At 38.6% G+C, this 18,203-nt stretch overlaps 3 protein-coding genes across 5 annotated transcripts in view; 2 read left to right on the top strand and 1 right to left on the bottom strand.

Annotated features, from left to right (window-relative positions):
• LOC145467669 (uncharacterized) overlaps positions 1-18,203 on the top strand; it is a 117,615-nt gene that overhangs the window by 6,618 nt on the left and 92,794 nt on the right. For all 3 annotated transcript variants that reach the window (XR_014042089.1, XR_014042090.1, XM_081451270.1), the window contains exons 2-3: positions 4,722-4,820; positions 15,388-16,358. Coding sequence is in view for 1 of the 3 variants with exons in the window: in XM_081451270.1 (XP_081307396.1) it covers positions 4,722-4,820; positions 15,388-16,358 (1,070 nt within the window). In the remaining 2 variants the exon portion in view is untranslated. The remainder of the gene's footprint in view (positions 1-4,721; positions 4,821-15,387; positions 16,359-18,203) is intronic.
• Positions 1-18,203, bottom strand: part of LOC145467715 (neuferricin-like) — a 195,172-nt gene that overhangs the window by 142,142 nt on the left and 34,827 nt on the right. The gene's annotated exons all lie outside the window — the stretch shown is intronic.
• On the top strand, positions 9,577-11,632 carry LOC145467737 (uncharacterized). The gene is made up of 2 exons (XM_081451337.1): positions 9,577-10,856; positions 11,233-11,632. Exons 1-2 carry the CDS (start codon positions 10,465-10,467, stop codon positions 11,321-11,323), a joined length of 483 nt encoding a protein of 160 aa, XP_081307463.1. The 5' UTR covers positions 9,577-10,464; the 3' UTR covers positions 11,324-11,632.

Raw genomic sequence — 18,203 nt, 5'->3', positions numbered from 1 at the left:
GCATAGGAGCCAGTCCGGCTCAGAGGCTTATGTCGCACCGAACACCAACTCTCTTACCTACAGCGTCAAGTCTTCTCCGTCCTGAAGTTAGCGCACATTCCACAGAGAAATTAGAGTGGAAAAGGCGAAAGGCCAAGTTTTACCATGACTGTCATTTGAAGCAGTTACCTGAGCTGGAGATTGGGCAAGAAGTCAGAACTGCACCCTTGCAAAAGAACCAAACATGGAAACAAGTGACCTGTGTCAAGAAACTCTCAGATAGGTCTTATGTAGTCCAATCAGGCAATGAGACCATCAGAAGAAACAGGCAGTTCCTGAGACCGGCAGTTGAACCCGGAACAATGGAAAAGCAGAGCACCAATGTTGGTACACCTGAGTCAAGAGAGAATCGCAAGGAGATGCCTAGAGTCCCTGAGTTACCTGCTAAACCTACTGATCCTGAACAAGGTTCTGCAGATTGATCTGTTGCTGAAGAAACAAAGGCTACATTGTCAGCATCCCAGAAGATGAGAACCCACAGTATTCGTCCACCGTCAAGATTTGAAGATTTTGATTTGAGTCGTTAAGCAAAGGCTAGACTTTGAACACTTTAAGTTGATTTAGCAATTTTTTGGTGAGACCGAGTTAGTCTAGACACTGAACACTAATTTTTCGTACAGAAACCAGTTTTCAGCAAGTGTGTTTTTAGTTTTTTCTTTTTTTAAAGAAAGGGAGATGTTATGTATATGGCTTGTCTTACCACATTTGGAGAAACATGTGTTTTCTAATAGCATGTGTCTTACATGAAGTAGGCATTAAAACGAGTTGAGTTGCTTTGCAAATGATGTCTTGTTGTGCCATCCGCAACGTCACCTTCATACAGAATTAAGTCTTGGTTACTTGAAAGACACAATTTTATCTTGAAAGTAAAGCTTCTTTTACTCACATAAGCTGTATTGCTTCATTTAAACCGTTTTTGATTGCCTCGCGGTGGGAATATTGCACTTTTTTGGACGGTTCTGTGGTTAGCTTGAAGTCCTCGCCTTGGCCAAAATACACCCAGTAGGGAACTATTTTCCAAAAAAAAATATGATGTTCTACTATCAAACTTTTTTTCTTCTTCAAATATGTTCTTTATTTGACTATTCTTACTTAGCAAATACCTGAAAAAAAATCGGTGGTCACTGCACTCATTTAGAGAAAAGGAGCATTTATTTCGCTATCGAGCTAAGTTTGAGGGAAATCTCTTGCATTTTGTACGCGCACACGCTCATGTGGTGCGCTAATGACGCAAAATTCGTGCGCAGTAGGGATGCGCAATGCAATACTAGGGAATTACCTTACTGTAAATAGGATGATTTGATTCCAGGGTGGGTAACTTTCAGAGTTGTAGTTTTTATACCCTTAATTATGCACAATTACTACTGGTAAAAACTAGCACATTTGCCAAAAAGCAACAAGCTCAGTTTAGATGTTATCTGTCAAATTGTACCTCTTTGAAGGAGGAATTCTTCAGAATGATAAAGGATACTTGATCAAATTGAAAAGTTCTATTGTTATGAATAGCTTTGAATGGACGCCAAAACCGTTCAAACGGCTTGTCGAATGCTTTGAACAGATTTTTTTTAAGCGTTCAAACAGATAATGAATGGACAACGAACAGTTAACCTCTTGGAATGGATAGCCATTAGTGTCCGTTTTGCCTTTCACGGTCACAAATACAGGACATTGTTTATTACACACCTGAACGTAACCCTATGCAAAATTTGTAGCATTTTTGACAAAGTTCACTTTTGATGAAAAATAGCTAATGCACTTTTTCGACCAAGCCTTTTAAAATGAGATACAGCTTGACCTCGTAGTGATAATTTACATAGCTGTTACCTGTGTATGAAGTGACACTACTGGTCTTTAGTTAAGCTGCCAGTAATTAGTGGATGAGAATTGAAGATGGCACACAAGAGGAACAATGATGTTTGCTTGCGAAGGAATGAATTTAATTAACGTGCCTTCTTCTTAGTTATCTTTGGGTTTAAGGTACTCTAGTAAATTTTTCATTGAAGAAAAAAAAACATCAATCTTCCACCTTCCAATAAGTTGTTTACTCCAATGTCTTGATTCTAGGAATATATGCGAATTCAGTTTTGCCAGGGGTTTGTTTAGCTGTTTGTCAGTTAAACCTAGGGAAATAAGGAAACATTTCCAAGGAGTGTCAAAAGCTAATGATAATAACAAGGATGAAACAATGAAATCAGTCCTGCCGCGATCCTCTGAAGATGTCTCTTAGATGGACCATACCAAGAAAGCTCAACACAAAATAGCAAGCTGGGCGTCTGTTATTACGAGATACCAAAAAAACGTATGGTTTGTGAATTGCTCATTGCAGACTATATTATTTTGGAAGGGGAGGCATCTTTTTGAGGGAGTGAAAATAACACTGGGTGAGTCTCTATCCTGAATGGCGATTGCTGTCAAAATTTAGTTTCCGACACTGGAAGACACTATCTTTGGGATATCCTTCTGGGGCACCAGATAGTATGAGTTGGCATGAGTGAAGTGGTAGGCTGACCACTTTGCTGTTCGTTTCAGAGGCTCTTGCTTGTTGTTGCAAAGTCCCAGGCATCTATTCCAGCAGAGTACAAGTCAGGTGCTTGAAGTGGCATCTGGCATCCAGTTGAAACAAAATACTCTAGAGCTGCTGTCTGCTCATCTTTAGTTTGGCTTCAAAGGAGATACCACTTGGGGCTCACCTGGTTGATTCGATTTAGCTGCTGGAACATATATTTGGGTCTTGACAATTTCCTGAATTCCCGACAGACAGGCAAAAAAATCCTACTTCCCATGCTCAAATTTTGGCAAATCTCATTTCTCAGGGAGCAGCCAAATCTGGAATGCCGTCAAGATATTTAGCGTTTTCCTAATTCCCACATCATATTTTGGTCAAATCCCAGATCACAGGAATACCCTTTCAGGCCCTTGGCAAAGGGTTTGTTGTCTGTGTTAACTGGTACCCATATTAGCAAGCTGATGTGGAAAAATACATGTATTTGAGTTTTTCATTGGGACAAACAAGTGGCCATATGATAATAAGCAGGTTTCCATATAAATCTGGTGCCCGTAGAGTGGGATTTTGTTCTGTTAGACTTGCCAAGGAAAGCAGTGTGTTTTGTACTTCTGAGACACCCATTGTACTTTTAGTTGGAGAGTATCAGGGAGATCATTCTAATTCCTTTCCTTAGCAGTCTCAAGTGTAATGAGTTAAGGTTCATGTAATTCCCCTGAATTAAAACTGCACATAGATTTTTGTTTAAACGTTGTCCAATGAATATCTATCATATGAGAACTTTAATTATAAAATAAAAAAAAAGGGGAGTACCCATGCTCGTTAAGGAGCAGTGAGGCATTGAAAATGTCCCATTTTAGCATTATTTAATGCTTATTACAAGAACGCATTCCAAGTTATTGTAAACTCTTTGTGAGCCCAGACTCATGAAAACACTCCTCAAACTACAGTCAATACTTGTGTTGGACACAAATAAAATTTTTAAGTTTGATTTTGACAGACAGCTGAATCCTTGTTAAAATATTGGAACCAAATTGCTTGCCATGGCTATCAAAGTGCAAAATAGAAAAGACTACAGTGCAGCCGCTATTTTTCTTATTTATTCAGTTTTGAACAATAGATATCAGATCAGTTGATTAAAATGACTGGAATGAAAGTTGGGGTGCCCGAGCTTGTTGGTGAGCTATAGCCATTTTTCAACTGATAGAACTCAATATCAAGGAAAATCTGCCATGTTTTCACACATTGTTTATTTTATTTTATTTTATTTTTTCTTCTTTTTTCTTTTTGTTTTGTCGTTGACCAGACCCAAACTTCCTCTTGGCCAAATTTTGAATCACGCAACCTGTTATGTTTATTCGCTGAAAGCTGTTGAAACATTAATACATGGACAGTGTTACGGATATTGTTTTCTTTATGGTGGGTAAAATATATTTTCTTTTCGTTTTATTGAAGCATTGGATTGGAAGGGAATAATAAATACGCTAAAAAAGGTATTACATCAGCCATGGAATGCGCTGACGTTGCAGCTTTTATTTTTGCTATGTGACAAATAAGATCATGTTTACTTTGCAAGTTTATTTCTCCAGAAGCGACGGTCATTAATTTATTTGCAATTTTGTGAGTATTTCTTGTGGGTCTCGGCAAATGAAGTGAATTCTTTGGCTGTTTCGTTGCAGCGAGTTAAGAGATTTGAAGAAAAATTAAATATGTGCTGAGGTAAACAAGAGCTTGCCAGAACTTGCAGCATTTAAGTCAGTGCTAGGGGAAAAAACACAACTGTTCTAAAATTAGCCATGAATAGTGTAAACCCTTGCATTGTGTGACTCGCGTGACTACTTCAAAGCACAAACAAATTAAATTTTGGCTTTTCAGGAAGAAAGCTGTTTATTAAAAGCGTTATTAATAGCGTGACATTCGTTTCCTTTTGTATCATTCAAGGGCATATCCCGAGCGAACTTCAGATGAAGACCATTACGTCATCATAGATTTCACATAGGCTATGAGTGATGGTGCAATAACACAGTTTGTGTTGATCAAGTGATGTGTTTACAGTAATCAATGAATCATCAAGAACTACTTTGGAATGTGCACAGTGTTATGACTCTAGTTTTAACAAAACAGTTAAATTTTTTAAGCGCGGTTGTAAGAGCTAAAAGATCCTCTTGTTTACTTTCAGGCTGTGATGGAGTGGAGCTCAATGTTTTAAAAGACATACTTGGCGAGCCAGCAAATGATGAATTTGCTGCTGAACTAGATACACAAGCAAAGACAAGTGGTAAGATGACAGTGTTTGGTTATTTGTTTTTACACCACAGCACAGGCTACAAGGATTGCAGTTCTTACATGACATGTATAAAATGCATGCAATATGGCAGTTTTACATGTGATTTTTGCATGTGAATATGGCAGTTTTACATGTGATTTTCGCATTTGATGTGTGTACATGCACTACTTACTCATGAATACAACAAAAACCCGCACATAAAATCCCAGTGATTTAAGAACCTACAGGCTGAAATTAGGCATTTAAATAACCAAAAATATAAGAACCTGTTCAGCCTGGCAAAGAAATATAGGTTCTTATAATCCATCAAATATTTTCGCTCCCACACGATTGGTCTAAACATGTCAGTGACCAAATATTCCCCAGCTAAAACTGGGGAATATCTGAGAATATTCCCCAATTTTTAAATTTGTTTTACTGTAATCAGATAATGAGTTACTTGTGTCAGAAATGTAAAAAAAAAATTGGGGGTCACCGTCTTTGTTTCAGAGATAAAGCGTGTGGAAAACTTCCCTGATTTTGAAAAGTTGGTGCACATAATTCAGCATCTACAGGGGTTTATAGTTAAAGTGCCAGACACTGCGGAAATACGTTTTTGACGTCACAGTAACTGGTCAGTGGGCATCACCATCAGGTTTTGCTGCCCTTCGATCGATCAGAAGTAGCCCATGGAATAAATTGTTTGGCTGAGTCACACCAGGGGTTAAATTTTTGTGACGTCATTAGTGCGCGAAGCTATTTGGGTGATTCCAGAAAATATCCATACCTATACCACAGGTGTTTTTTTTGAATTCCAAAGGCAAGGGAGGATTCTTTGAGCTGGAAGTCCAACTTAGGCATTGGACTTAGGTACTTACAATTGGAATTTTGAAGGCATTGGGGGTGGGGGGGTCTGGAGGGGACAGACAAGTGTGTGAAAGTACAAACAAACTGACCACACTGCTGACTACCACAGGAAGCACAATACAAGACAAGCATCGACCGATCACGCATGTGTTCATGTTCACTTACAGAAGAAAAGCTATAAAATTTGGATTGTACATTGCACTCCAGAGGCTTTAAAGGTGATTGATTTCTTGTCAGAAAATTGTTTGCGATGAATGACGACCTGCCATGTTTGTTTACTATGCGCCAGCGATGCACATTCATAAAGAAACTACTTTAATGACATCTGAACTAGTGAATATCGTTCGTAATATCGAAGGTAAATTAGGCAGGATTTCCCTGCACATGTTCTAATTTCCATAGTAATTAACACACAAAACAATTGAATTTTTAATTCCTTTGCTAGTTTAGTTGAAAACTACAATACTGGTCAAAAGTCCCGGGACACTTTGCACTTTTGCCAACATATGGTCTTTCTGTCCTCCTCCTCCTCCTCACCCCCAACACAATGTTGATGTTTATTCATCCAAAGGGAGGAGGGCTCAGCAAATTAAATAATGACTTCCCACTTCAAAATAATGCGTCACCAGTTGTCATTTGGTCAAGTGTCCCACTACATTATTTAGCAACATCTCTCTCCTATCAAGCCTGTACAGGCACTTAAGGAAATAGGTGCTATAGATATTAATTGAGCTTACTTTTATTTCTTTCCAAACCAAATAACGTTTGGTTTTTGACACTTGTTGATAATTATAAAATTCACTGAACTCTCCTCAGTTTTGGTGATAGCTAGTTCAGTGCTAAAAATACAAGGTCTGTACACAAATGGTTAGAAAATAATCATTTTTCTTTTGCAAAATATAGTTGCTGTTGGCTGGAATAATATGATTTAGGCTTGTTATGGTTCATAAGTGTTAAAAAGCAATTATCTCCACTCTGAGCTTTAAGTACCATGAAGAGTACCTGGCTGGAAAAGCGACATTGCTCAGAAGAAAACTTTGCATACATACGGAGAAACCTTGCTTTTACTATAGAATTTTGGACACTAATAATTAGAACATGTTTATTGAACATAGTGATCTACATAAGAACAGCCTAATTCTTAGTTTTGTCACTTTTGAACACTGCCCACCTTGAAACCAAAAATAAAGTACTGAGCTCATTGTTTATTTAATACCAGTATGCTGAGTATTGTGGCAAATGGAGGAAAATGTAAATTACTATCAAAGGCCACTTCACAAAACAACTATTTTGGATGAAAGATGATCGTTCTGGTCACTTATGATGCATATCCCCGCTGAACAACAACTTATAAAGGTCTTAAAGAGCAGAAAATGCTTCTGAATATTGTAGTGAGTATTGTTGGTGTAACTCATTAACAATAACCAACTGAAGAGCCTCGTGTGACTTTCAGTGTCAAATTTAAGGTGCACAAACACATTTAATTTTCATCAACAAACATATCTTCTGACTACATCTGGACTTTGAGAGAGCTACAGAGGTTAATTAATGTTGATATTTGATAGTTTTTGTGTTGTTTCCATGGCTCTCAAGCTTTTTCACGTGATTTTTTTGCAAGGTGGAACAGGTACAATATGTCTTGAAATTGCTCTATCATTCTTCTTGCAATAAGAAGCACATCATTTGGCCATGTACATTACCAGTCAAATGTAAGTTGACAGTCACTCGAAACTTGAACGACTCGACTCGATCCTCGATCCTCGAAACTCGAAAACTTCAAGTATCGAGTCTCGAGTCGAGTCCTTTGAGTTTTGAGTCGAGTATTTCAAGTGTCGAGTTGAGTCGTTCAAGTTTCGAGTCGAAGTGACGAAGAATTTATCGCTCGATTAATTTTTCCTGTACATGTCAATCTTGCTGGTTTACTTTTGGAGACAGAGAAATTTTCGAGTCGCGACTCCAGAGGCGGTAGGTGACTCTACATTTGTAAATTGGTTGGCTAAGTTAAATTGATTGTTTTGTCCCTTGGTTGAGCTTCTTTCGATCTGGAGTTAATTATCGTTCAATCCAGAGCAACAACAGAGTAACAGTTCTGAAGATGACGCTGAGTTTCGTTTAAATAAACTGTACAAAGGGCTGGATAGAAATCAGAAACGTTAACTCTCAAGGTGCGTACGCAACTCGATATCGCCAGCTTCCAATCGGTTGTTTGTTTTGACGCTTGGTATGAACACATTTCTTTCGATTCAGAGCTATCTTTAATCCATTCGCTGATGATTTCACGGGAACTTTTCCGGTCAGTTTTCAATTTGACGCTGGGTTTGTTTTTACGGCTCGATAGAAGTTAGAAACTCTCGAAGCGGGTTGTTTCCTGCAGACAAGAAAATGCACGTCAAAATTGAAAGATCTTATCTTCCGCTGAAGTTACATGTAAGATCAATTGTTCGATTACCTATAATAATGTCACAAAAATTAAGATATATCAACTGTTAAAGCTGTTAAAAGAAAAAAAAATGAATAAGTCAGTGGAAAACCTTTCTGCTTCATTCAACCTAGAATTTTACTAGCCGTGGGAAGCAACGATTCTGATTAGGCAGCCTGTAATTGTAAGTCAACAAAAAGAGTCAACACAGTCTTATCTTATCTTATCTTATAAAGGCACAGGAAGTTTTGTTTGTAGTTTAAACCAAGTTGTTATGTTAAACATACCTTAATGTAACAGAAGTTCACATGACATGAGTAATTTAATGCTGCCATGCAAGTTTCGCAGTTTCATTGAGTCGCACACAAACATAATCGGTGAAAATCATGAAAATGAACATTACGCAAATTCAAACAATCACTGCGAGCTGTCAATGCAAACGAGAGCCGAAAAGCCGTCCGCTAAATGCAGGCGATGTTCAAGTTACATGCATGGTTTCTTGATAAGTATTTTTTTAAATACGATATTTGGCTAGAAAATCATTTGCAGTACAATTGAAGTAACACTTAGAAATTTGCATACAGCAAGCAAGTTGAAATTTGAGCTCGCTGGAACTGGAAAGAGCTAGAAATATCATTTCACGCTTAGGGGTGGCGAATGGTATCCAGAAAATCGTGGATCTCAGAAATGTTTGATCCGATCTCGGAATCTCAGGAGCTTTTGTAACGAGTCACGAAGTCTCGTTTTTCATGTGTTTCTTTCGGTCTCAGAGTCTCGAATTTTTTTCGCAAGGTCTCAGAGTCTCGGAGTCTCGGATTTGCTTTTTTAGCAGAGGTTCTCCAGCAAAAGTTATCGCGTTGAGTGAGCAGAGTCAGTGTTGCTGCATAGCGTTTACGCAAATGGCAGCAAGAACGGAACTTTTACTTCTCCTATTATATTCACTCAGCCCGCGCCCATGCTCATCTGATCAGGTTTACGCTGACAATAATCATGCGCACGCTTTGATGCTGAAATCGCACGAAAACATAGTCGGTGGACTGTATTTTCAGTCGGTTAAGTCAAAGAATTCAAGTAACTCGATTTAGATTTTACAAGTAGTTAGCCTAAGGATGTGCGATTGTAGTCTGGAATATACTGGCTGTCTTAGACGGTGTATTCTAAGCTATTGTAGAATACCGTTTCGCAAAACAAACACAATATTTTACTTTATTATATGGCTGTGTCTCAGAAGGACTGGGAACTACCGCATTCACGAATTTGATTGGCTGAAATCGATATTGGCCGCAGTCTAGATTTTCCCATCTAGACCGGCATCTGTAGACCGGTTTTATTTTGCGTTGAAAAAGTAGCCAACTAAAATACAAAAATGTTCACCATTTTCTTTTATTTTCGTCTCAATCATTTATGGAAGTGCCAAAAAGCCTGATGACAAAAAAAAAGTAAAGAAGACGAGCAAATTTTGGCAGGTTTAAGTTAAGGTATTCCTGGAGGCTAATTTGCATATTTTTCTACCATATTTGCATGCATCAAATCATTAAAAATATTGGCTCAAAAATGATCAAATTTTTACATCTAAAACGTTGTTCTATGTATTTACTTTAAAAAATAATTTTCTTCAGCCAGAATGAAAGTAGTCCCTGAAATTTGATATTTAAATGGGCGTGGTCGAAACCCTCTTGTTTTGATTATTGCAAAATAACTCAAAGAATATTCCTTCAATGTTAGAAAGGTTTGGCCAATTTATGCACGAGGTTGAAAACTAAAATTCCGTGCGAGTACGTCAGAGAAAAGGAAAACGGGAAAAAATTATGTCTAGAAATATGTTTTCACACCCTTATAAAAATGGCAATGCTTCTACGAGTCTTGTATTCAAAGGCATTTGACGTACTCGCACAAAAAAGTCCGTTCACATACGTAGTTTTTGTCTGCCAAGTTTTAAGTCGTAGCGATTAACCTATGAAAAGAAAATGAAATGAACAATCTCCCACATTTATTTATACCATTTATTTAGACACAAGATCGAGCTTTAATTCGAAAATTACCAGTCGGAAAGCTCTCCTTTCGTTGTTTTCCTCGGCAGCCATCTTGTAAATACCTACAATAATAGTTTCCAGCGGTATATCGCCTAAAACGGCCCTGCTTTGGGCCCTTTTTTCCTTTTACGGGGTGCTATTTTTCCCGCGAAACCAATCGGAAAAAGCGATTACAAACAATAACACCTTTCCATAGCAACGGTACCCGCAACGGCATCCAACTGTTAGTGTTGACAGCGTGATTGCGAGAATTGACATTCGAAGCGAGCGAAAGATAGGACGCGCGAGAGAATATAGCGAAAAAAAAAACGAAAGAAAAAAAGAAGTAGTCGGAGTGATGCCGCCGAAAAAGCGACAGAGAGAAACTAGCGCGAAAGCGGCGAAGGCGGTGAAGGGTAATGCGATTCGTGGTTCTGGAACACAATCAAGAATTGCGCTAGATTTTGATAAGTTGAGGGAAGCTGGCTGGACGATAAAACAGGAGGAGAGGGAGTCGTCCTCGGGAGTTAAGGTCTACCTACGCTACACAAACCCTGGTGGAAAGACACTAAAAAGTGCGAAAGATGTAGAACGGCAACTGAGAGATGAAGGGGTCTTGGAGACCTTTCAAACAACTAAAACCATTGTCAACGCCAAACAAGAGCAGAAATCAACGACCGATTCTCCCCACGATGACTCTGACTACGAACCACCGCTAAAGGAACTTCGTGAGGAAAGCAATAGGGAATGGTGAGACTCCTGCTTGTATCTTGATTTGTAGCTTACAACAAACCGTCTCAATTTCATAACTTTTGTCATTGAAGATTGATGGCTCGATTAGTTGTCTTGTCTAGCATTGAGATTTTCTCACGTTTCTATGATATGTGATCTGTGAGCAATGAATACATTCTCATTACATAAGCGTCCATAACATACGTTTATTTCACTTCCCCTTGGTGCTTCCCAGTGAAATGTTTGATTCATGTTTTGTTAGCTTGTGTAGCTACAAATTTTATGTGAAAACATTAGCTAACCTTGACCGATGATTTTCCAGTGCGCTTTTGTTTACTGTAATTACAATGACTCTGCCAAAGCGCCGTTACTTACAATTGCTTTTATCTTTTAGCATCCGTATCCCAGAAGGACTGTTTGTGGCCACGACGTCAAGCATTAGCAAATTCAGTACACGAAGCGATTTATTTACCCGTTCTCTCTGAAAGTACGGTTGAGCGCATTTACTGCTTCCTCGGCTGCCATCACGATCAAAGAGGGTGTCACATTTCGAATTACCAGGCTTTATTGCGTTGAGCTGTCAACAAGACCATCCTTTGGGAGACCACAGCAGGACATTTTTTCGTATTTTTACCGCGAAAACCTACATAGAAACGAAACTTTGCATGCCAATATCTCAGACGGGTTTGGTTTTTCCGACCTAAAACTTAGCATACGTTTGTGTTTTAAAATTATCTTCCAGCGGACAAAAAATTTTGGCAAAACAAAAATGTCACTTTAGCCTCCAGGAATACCTTAAGCTCATCGCTGTTCGCAAGCAAAATGTCAGCAACCCAGTTACATTAAACGAATTAAAGTTTCCTTCTTTGCCATATAATAAACATCTTATTAACCGAGCTAAGTCGGTCTGTATGGGAGAATCTTGACCTCATGTCTGTACTCACAACCTCGGTCAAGATTCTCCCATACAGACCTCCAGCTCGGTTAATAAGAGCTAAGTAATGGTCTTTGCAGTAAAGGAGCACTACGTCAACTGGAGAACTGCTAGAGGTTGTAGAAAATACAAATGTAGATATAACCTCTAAATAAGACGTCTTAAAGAAAATGACTAACTGCATGCTTACTTTAATTTTGCTTTACTTACATTATGTAGTGTTCTTACCATGTGTTTGGTAATCATCCAACGTTTTGTTCTCCTCGTCCTCTGTGGTAAGTTACTTCACATTTGAGAGTCGTGTGCCGCGTTGCCTTCTAGAGCAAGCTAAACACCTTACTTTCACAGCAGTTGACCTGCACCTCTTTAGAACCTCTATTTTGATTCGTTCTTGTTAATCTGCACCTCTTTTATTCTTTCAGCTTCTTTGGGCTAGGGTTATTGTTTGTGTTGTTAACCTCTTTTTTTTTTATTGTTTCATTTGGCCAATTATAAAGAACCTTGTAAACGGTGCAGGTCGCCCCTTTCACAGGGCCTTTGTCTACCCGTGTATAAATGGGTACCTGCCAACTGTCAGGGAACTTTAAAAAATGCCCAGTCGGGGTTAACCCTTTGAATACCAAACTTTTGCCAAAAATACTGTTTTTTACCGTTTAGTCAGGGTTTTTGGCTGCCATGACGCTAAATAAGCCTAAGTTTTGCTAAGATAGCTGTTTTTTACCAAAAGGAGAGATTTTTTGAGGATTACGTGCAAAATTGAGCAATATTTCAATTTCGGGCATGCGCATAAGCCAAAATTTGGACTTCTTTTTGGTGCCATTACCCGTTCTCAATTTTGTTTGTTGCCCCTTTCCTTTGTTTTTTCTCGGCCCTTTTAGTCTGGCTACCTTTTGCGTTGCATGTTCTCTCTGGCTGCTGTGGAAAGTTGAATGTTAATTACAGGCGAAGCCTAGAAATGGACCTTGATCAATCATAGGCATAGTGGACCATTTTACCACCCTTTTTGCACCAAAACTGATAATGTTGTTTTTCGATTTGCAACGTCGGAATGTCGTCGATATCTAAACCTGACAACTGTACGAACAGGCCTAGCCTAGTTCTACTATCTGCCTATCAAGAATATCTAATGACGTTGAAATTGATGACGTCACAATTGGTACAAAGAAAATGACCATCAATTACGTGTATATGTGTGATTGGAGCTCGAAGGGTTAACATGCGTCAAACTCCTCGTCCTTGCATGTTAAGCCACTTGACACGTGAAGACTTTACTTTTATACCACATTTTACTGGCGATATCTGTGTGGAAGCCTCATTCAGTGATCGCCCTCTGGAAGTACTGGCACTATTTTTGTCTCTGACTGCTGTTTCTATGGAGGGTCCTTTCCTAGGAATTGGGCTCAATTCCATCACACACGGAAGGTAAACAGCTTCATCAATTTCCAGATGAAAATCATCATCAACATAACTGATAGATTCCTCGGCTTTTAGCTTACTTACAACTTGATCCAACTTAATCATGCCAGTGAACTCATAGTGAAACAGCAAACAGTCCTTTGAATCTGGAGAGTGGTGGCCCCCCACTGGAGAGTATATGTGCATTTTTGCTGCATCACAGGGTTAGTATGGTCTCCAATCTTGCACCAACTGGTCAAACTTGTTCCAGTATCGAGCCTAGGTTTTTATCCATTTCGCGGTCGAAATTATTGTTTTACTAGGTTACTCACACAGGTGGCCTGTGCAAGAAAATAATTTGCCGGCGAATTTGTTCACACCATGACAGCCGGTCACTATGATGCTTCATTAGTCTTTCATTGCACGGTTAAAATACAAGCCAATACAGTTTTAGAGTAAAAGCCTTACAAAGACACAAGCAAATGCATATGTAGACCTCCTTAAATCGATGCTTACGAGTAGCAAGAGCTATTCAAGATACATCTTTTATAGTCAATGTCTGGAGACACGAGAATAATAATGAATAATCATGTATGAATAATTACAAAGTTAACAATTTACTTACATTTGCATTTTCGCCGTTTTTTGTCCTCCACCCTCTCCTCGTCCATAATGTGTTATATCAACCAGTACAGAAGGTCAAACAATATTTAGCAGCTGAAGTTAGATCGCGTAGTAAGCTCGAGAGACTAATGGATGATCGTCGATGAGAAGCTATGTAATGTTTGAAGCTAGCTGACCGGAAGTTGATGACAGCGTGTGACCTCGAAAGTAGCTTAAAGTCGGGTTGTGATAGGCCATAAAAAGGTCGAAATGTTAATGCATAACCAAATAGTTAGCATTTATCTGTGACTGCTACTTTGATAGTTCAAATAAACTACAAGTTATTGATTGTATAATAGTTTTGACCACTTCCCTAAATGAGATCCAGTTTCAAGCGACCAAGAGCGTACGAATCTCACGTCTCGGGCTTGGATTTTCCGAAATTGTTGAAGTCTCGGTCTCGAATTTTTAAACAATGGTCTCCTCGGCAAGTCTTGGATTTTACCATTCACCACCCCTACACTTGCAGGCTGCGTTCTGTAAATTTGGTTGATTCGTGCATGTGTTGTTTTTTCTACGCGACGAATGCTATATAATTGCGATTCAAGACTTCAGCTCCAGACTAACGATTTGGACGTTAATATGAAATACATGTTCTCTTGCATGAATAAAGGAAGCTGCACGATGCGCGGTATTGTTTATTTCTATTGTTACGAATTCGAGATATAAATCGCTTTCTTGAAAAATTCTTCGAGTGTTTTGAAACTCAAAACTCAATACTAGAAACTTGAAACTCGAAAATTGAGCCTTGAAACTCGATTCTCGATTCTTGAAAGCATCGAGGATCGAGGATCGAGTTTCGAGTCGAGACTACCAACTTACATTTGACCGGTACTGTAACATGGCGATCCGTATGAGAAAAGTATTTAGAGAGCGACAACTTATCAAATCATCAACTGCTCTGCTATCGTCTTACCTAGAAAACTTACCCACCCCTCACCACTGCCTTTGGAATGTCACATATTGCAATTCTTATGCTGTAACCCATTGCGTACAGTAAAACTGTTTTAATTAAACTGAAATCACACCGTCTCAAGGACTTTTGGCCAGGATCTTAGTTGCAAAACTGCGACTGTAGAGGAGGAACTTTTAGGTACTAAACATTTTGTGGCGAATGCATGCGATCGTATCAGTCGCAATTTCAAGCCCTGTAGACAGTTGGTAAACTTCTGGGAAAATGTAAAAGCATAAAATCTCTTTCATTGGAAGTCATAGGGAGTCAAACTGAGATTCCAGATGGTTGAAGTACCTTTTTATTGTATTTTTGGAAGAGTGCTTCATCCATTTTGGGAGGGAATGTACTGTCAGTATAAATTTCATATATTTGAACGGTAGGAGAAAGACTTCAAGACATGACTGAAGTGTTTGTCAGTCAATGACACTGAACTAACAAACACTTTTCAGTTGAATCTGAAGGTGGCTTCAACTCAGGTCAGGTTGTGGAAATGTCAGTCACCAACAACAGTTCTGTCTAGAACTACCGTCACCGACAAACTGATGTTATTATTATCGTGTAAGTTTTTGCTAATCAAGTTAATTTTTCTCTAAATGTTTCAGCACCTAGCAGAAAAAGAAAAGCAACCAGTGATGAAAAAAATGGTACTTCTAAAGTAAGGCATGTGCTGGACAGTCAAGCCAAAGAAAACAGTTCTTCAAGTGGTCAAACCTCAAGAAGCTCAAGTCAGTGTCAAACCAAGACCAATGACAAGACACTTAAGACTGCTCCTTCCACTGATTTAGAGTCAGGTGATGTTGATAAGGAAAAACTACAGATGAAGGAGAAGGAAGAAAAAGAGCGACACAAAATTAAACTTAAGGAGAAGGAAAAAGCCCCAAATTTAAGTCAGCTTGAAACTGAAAGTGTAAGCAAGGAAAAGGCAAAGGAAAAGGACTCTTTAAAGAACAAACAAAGAGATATGAAGTGTCTTAAGAATGATTCTGACACCAAAACTGGTGACAAAGAATTGAAGAAAAAGGAAGAACAGAAGTCAGTAACAACTGAAACTAAGGAGGTTTTAGAAAAGGAAAAAGAAGAGAAAACAGTGGAGACTGTTTGCAAAAAGGTAGCTAGTCCCAAAAGCAAAGAAACTTTGAAGAATGCCATGAAAGACAGCTCCAAGAAAGAAACAGGAAAGAAAGAGATGAAGAAAAAAGCTCTTGAGATCATCAAAGGACAAGGTAAAGTTACAAGAGAAAAAGTAAAACCAGTTCGGGGAGAGAAGACAGACACTGAAATCCTAATAAAGAAAGATGCAAAGCAAAGTGTACTTTGTAATCCAGCTGAAATGAGAAGTAGCAAAAGCCAGGATCTGCCCAGTTCTCCTGCTGAAAAAATTCATCAAAAGCAGGCTCATGTTGGATTGATAGGAAAGGATGTTGAGGGTGGTGAAGTGAAAAACAAATCCACTGAAAAGAAATCTGCTGCTCAAGTAAAATCTAAGAGATCTAAAGTTGGTAAAAGTAGTCGAAAGGAAACCAAGCAAATGGAACCTGCAGTGGAAATGGAACAAGATGAGAACAAAGTGCAGGTTTGTAAATAAAGCAAAAAACTGACCTGTGTGTTTTTTTCTTTTTTTCAAACAACACAACAGTTTTCTTCTTGTGTCATTTCTTGTCTGAAGTTTGCATTGTGTGATATTGTTACAGTGCAAAGCAAAGCAAAGCAAAAGGTGATTTCAGCTACCAATTTGCTGTGGCTTAAATCAGTATCCTAACAGTTTTCTATGGCAAAGACCAAGGGACTGGCAAAATATATTTGCCATAGCGAGGTTTCATTGTAACAGGGTTCTTTTCCATATATTTTACTATTACTGGGGCAAGGAATATTGTTTGTTATATTGAGGACTTCGTTATATAGGGTTCATTAAATCAAGGTTCCACTGTATTCCGTGACATTGCCATTCATACTCAGTTGAAATAAGACGTGGGAAAAAATTATTGACCAGCAGACTAAGTCAAGATGGAACAGCTTGGGTTAGGGGAAGTTGAGTCTAGTGGTACAACCCACACAGTGAGGGAGCATTTGAAGGTGGGCTGTTCCCTTTTCCCTGCTCTGCTGCAGGGTTTTCAAATTTAGCCGGCACCTGGCGCAAGTCACCAGCTACTTCAAGCATTTGTGCTGGGTACTTCTCATGTTCCAGATTTTTTTTAATACACAATTCTACTTCACCAATATACAGTACTGTGTAAAAGTAATGCAAGTGAAATGTGTGAATTTCATTCTTTGTTTTTGTGAATTTTCATTGAAAAATCGTGCTGAAATTCGAGGGAAAATTTGATGCGTTTCAAGTGATAATCCACTTGAACAATAGGGGAAAACATTATTGGATTTTCCACACCTCTAGGTATTGTGCCTCAAATTTTCGCTTCTAATTTCAAGCTAACCATAAAATTACTGTGGTATTTACTTTAAATACCTTTAGGAGATGTTGTCAGCCTCAAGAAAACATATTCAGGATCTTTGAAAATCATTGAAATCCTTCAAATCGCTCATTCGACAGGTTCGAGTAGTTCCTCAAAATCCGGCCATTGTGAAATGGTGTGGTTTCGAAAAGTTGTCATATAGGCCACATTAAGTTATCCCACGTGAAACTTACCACGTGATTAACTATTTCTATCAACTATTTCTATCGAGGAACCTTCATTAAGAAATCTTTTAAGCGATTAAGGTCACCTTTCTTGACACACGAAAAAGTAATGAATGTACATGTAAAGCATCTTCCTCAAGACTACACTTTTGATTTATTTTGATTTCTTGAAATCCAAAAGCATGTTTCTAAAACTCAACCTATCCACGTGTGTAATTGTAACCCATAACAGGCGACGGTTTTCAAAACATCAATCAGTGAAGCATACAGTAACTACTCATTCAATAACCTTCAAATTCAAAACCAGTAAGTAGTTCTAAGTAAGATTAATTTTTATTAGGAAGTGTTCACGAGCGAGTCTACATTGCAACAAATAAGTTAAGTTTAATACAGACCTTCCCCTTTGGTTTCTCTTTTTGCTTGGAGCTTGCAGTACTGGCCTTGGTAGTCTTTGCAGTCGGTACTCTTTTTCTTTGCGGGTGGCAGGGAAGGTGATTCTGGAATCTGTGCATTAAAACCGGTACAAATGTTATGACTCACTAACAAAATAACATAAAAGAATGATCCTGAATGTAGTTGAGTCGAATGGTTTGATCTTAAGCAAACACGTAGCAACTTTTGCTTAGCCCTCACTCGACATGGACCCAATTCAGTGACGGTTTCTGATTTTCTGTCTCCTCGTGGACTAGGTAACAGGTTACAATGGCAGAGAATTCTTTTTTTGTTTTTCCCCACAGCACTTTTACTTTCTGGCCATGTTCCAATGGCAAAGGATCAACTTGGTAG

The sequence above is a fragment of the Orbicella franksi genome, chromosome 14 (genome assembly GCF_964199315.1).
Source record: "Orbicella franksi chromosome 14, jaOrbFran1.1, whole genome shotgun sequence".
In the NCBI taxonomy this organism is placed as follows: domain Eukaryota; kingdom Metazoa; phylum Cnidaria; class Anthozoa; order Scleractinia; family Merulinidae; genus Orbicella; species Orbicella franksi.
This window is presented reverse-complemented; position numbering and strand designations above follow the sequence as displayed.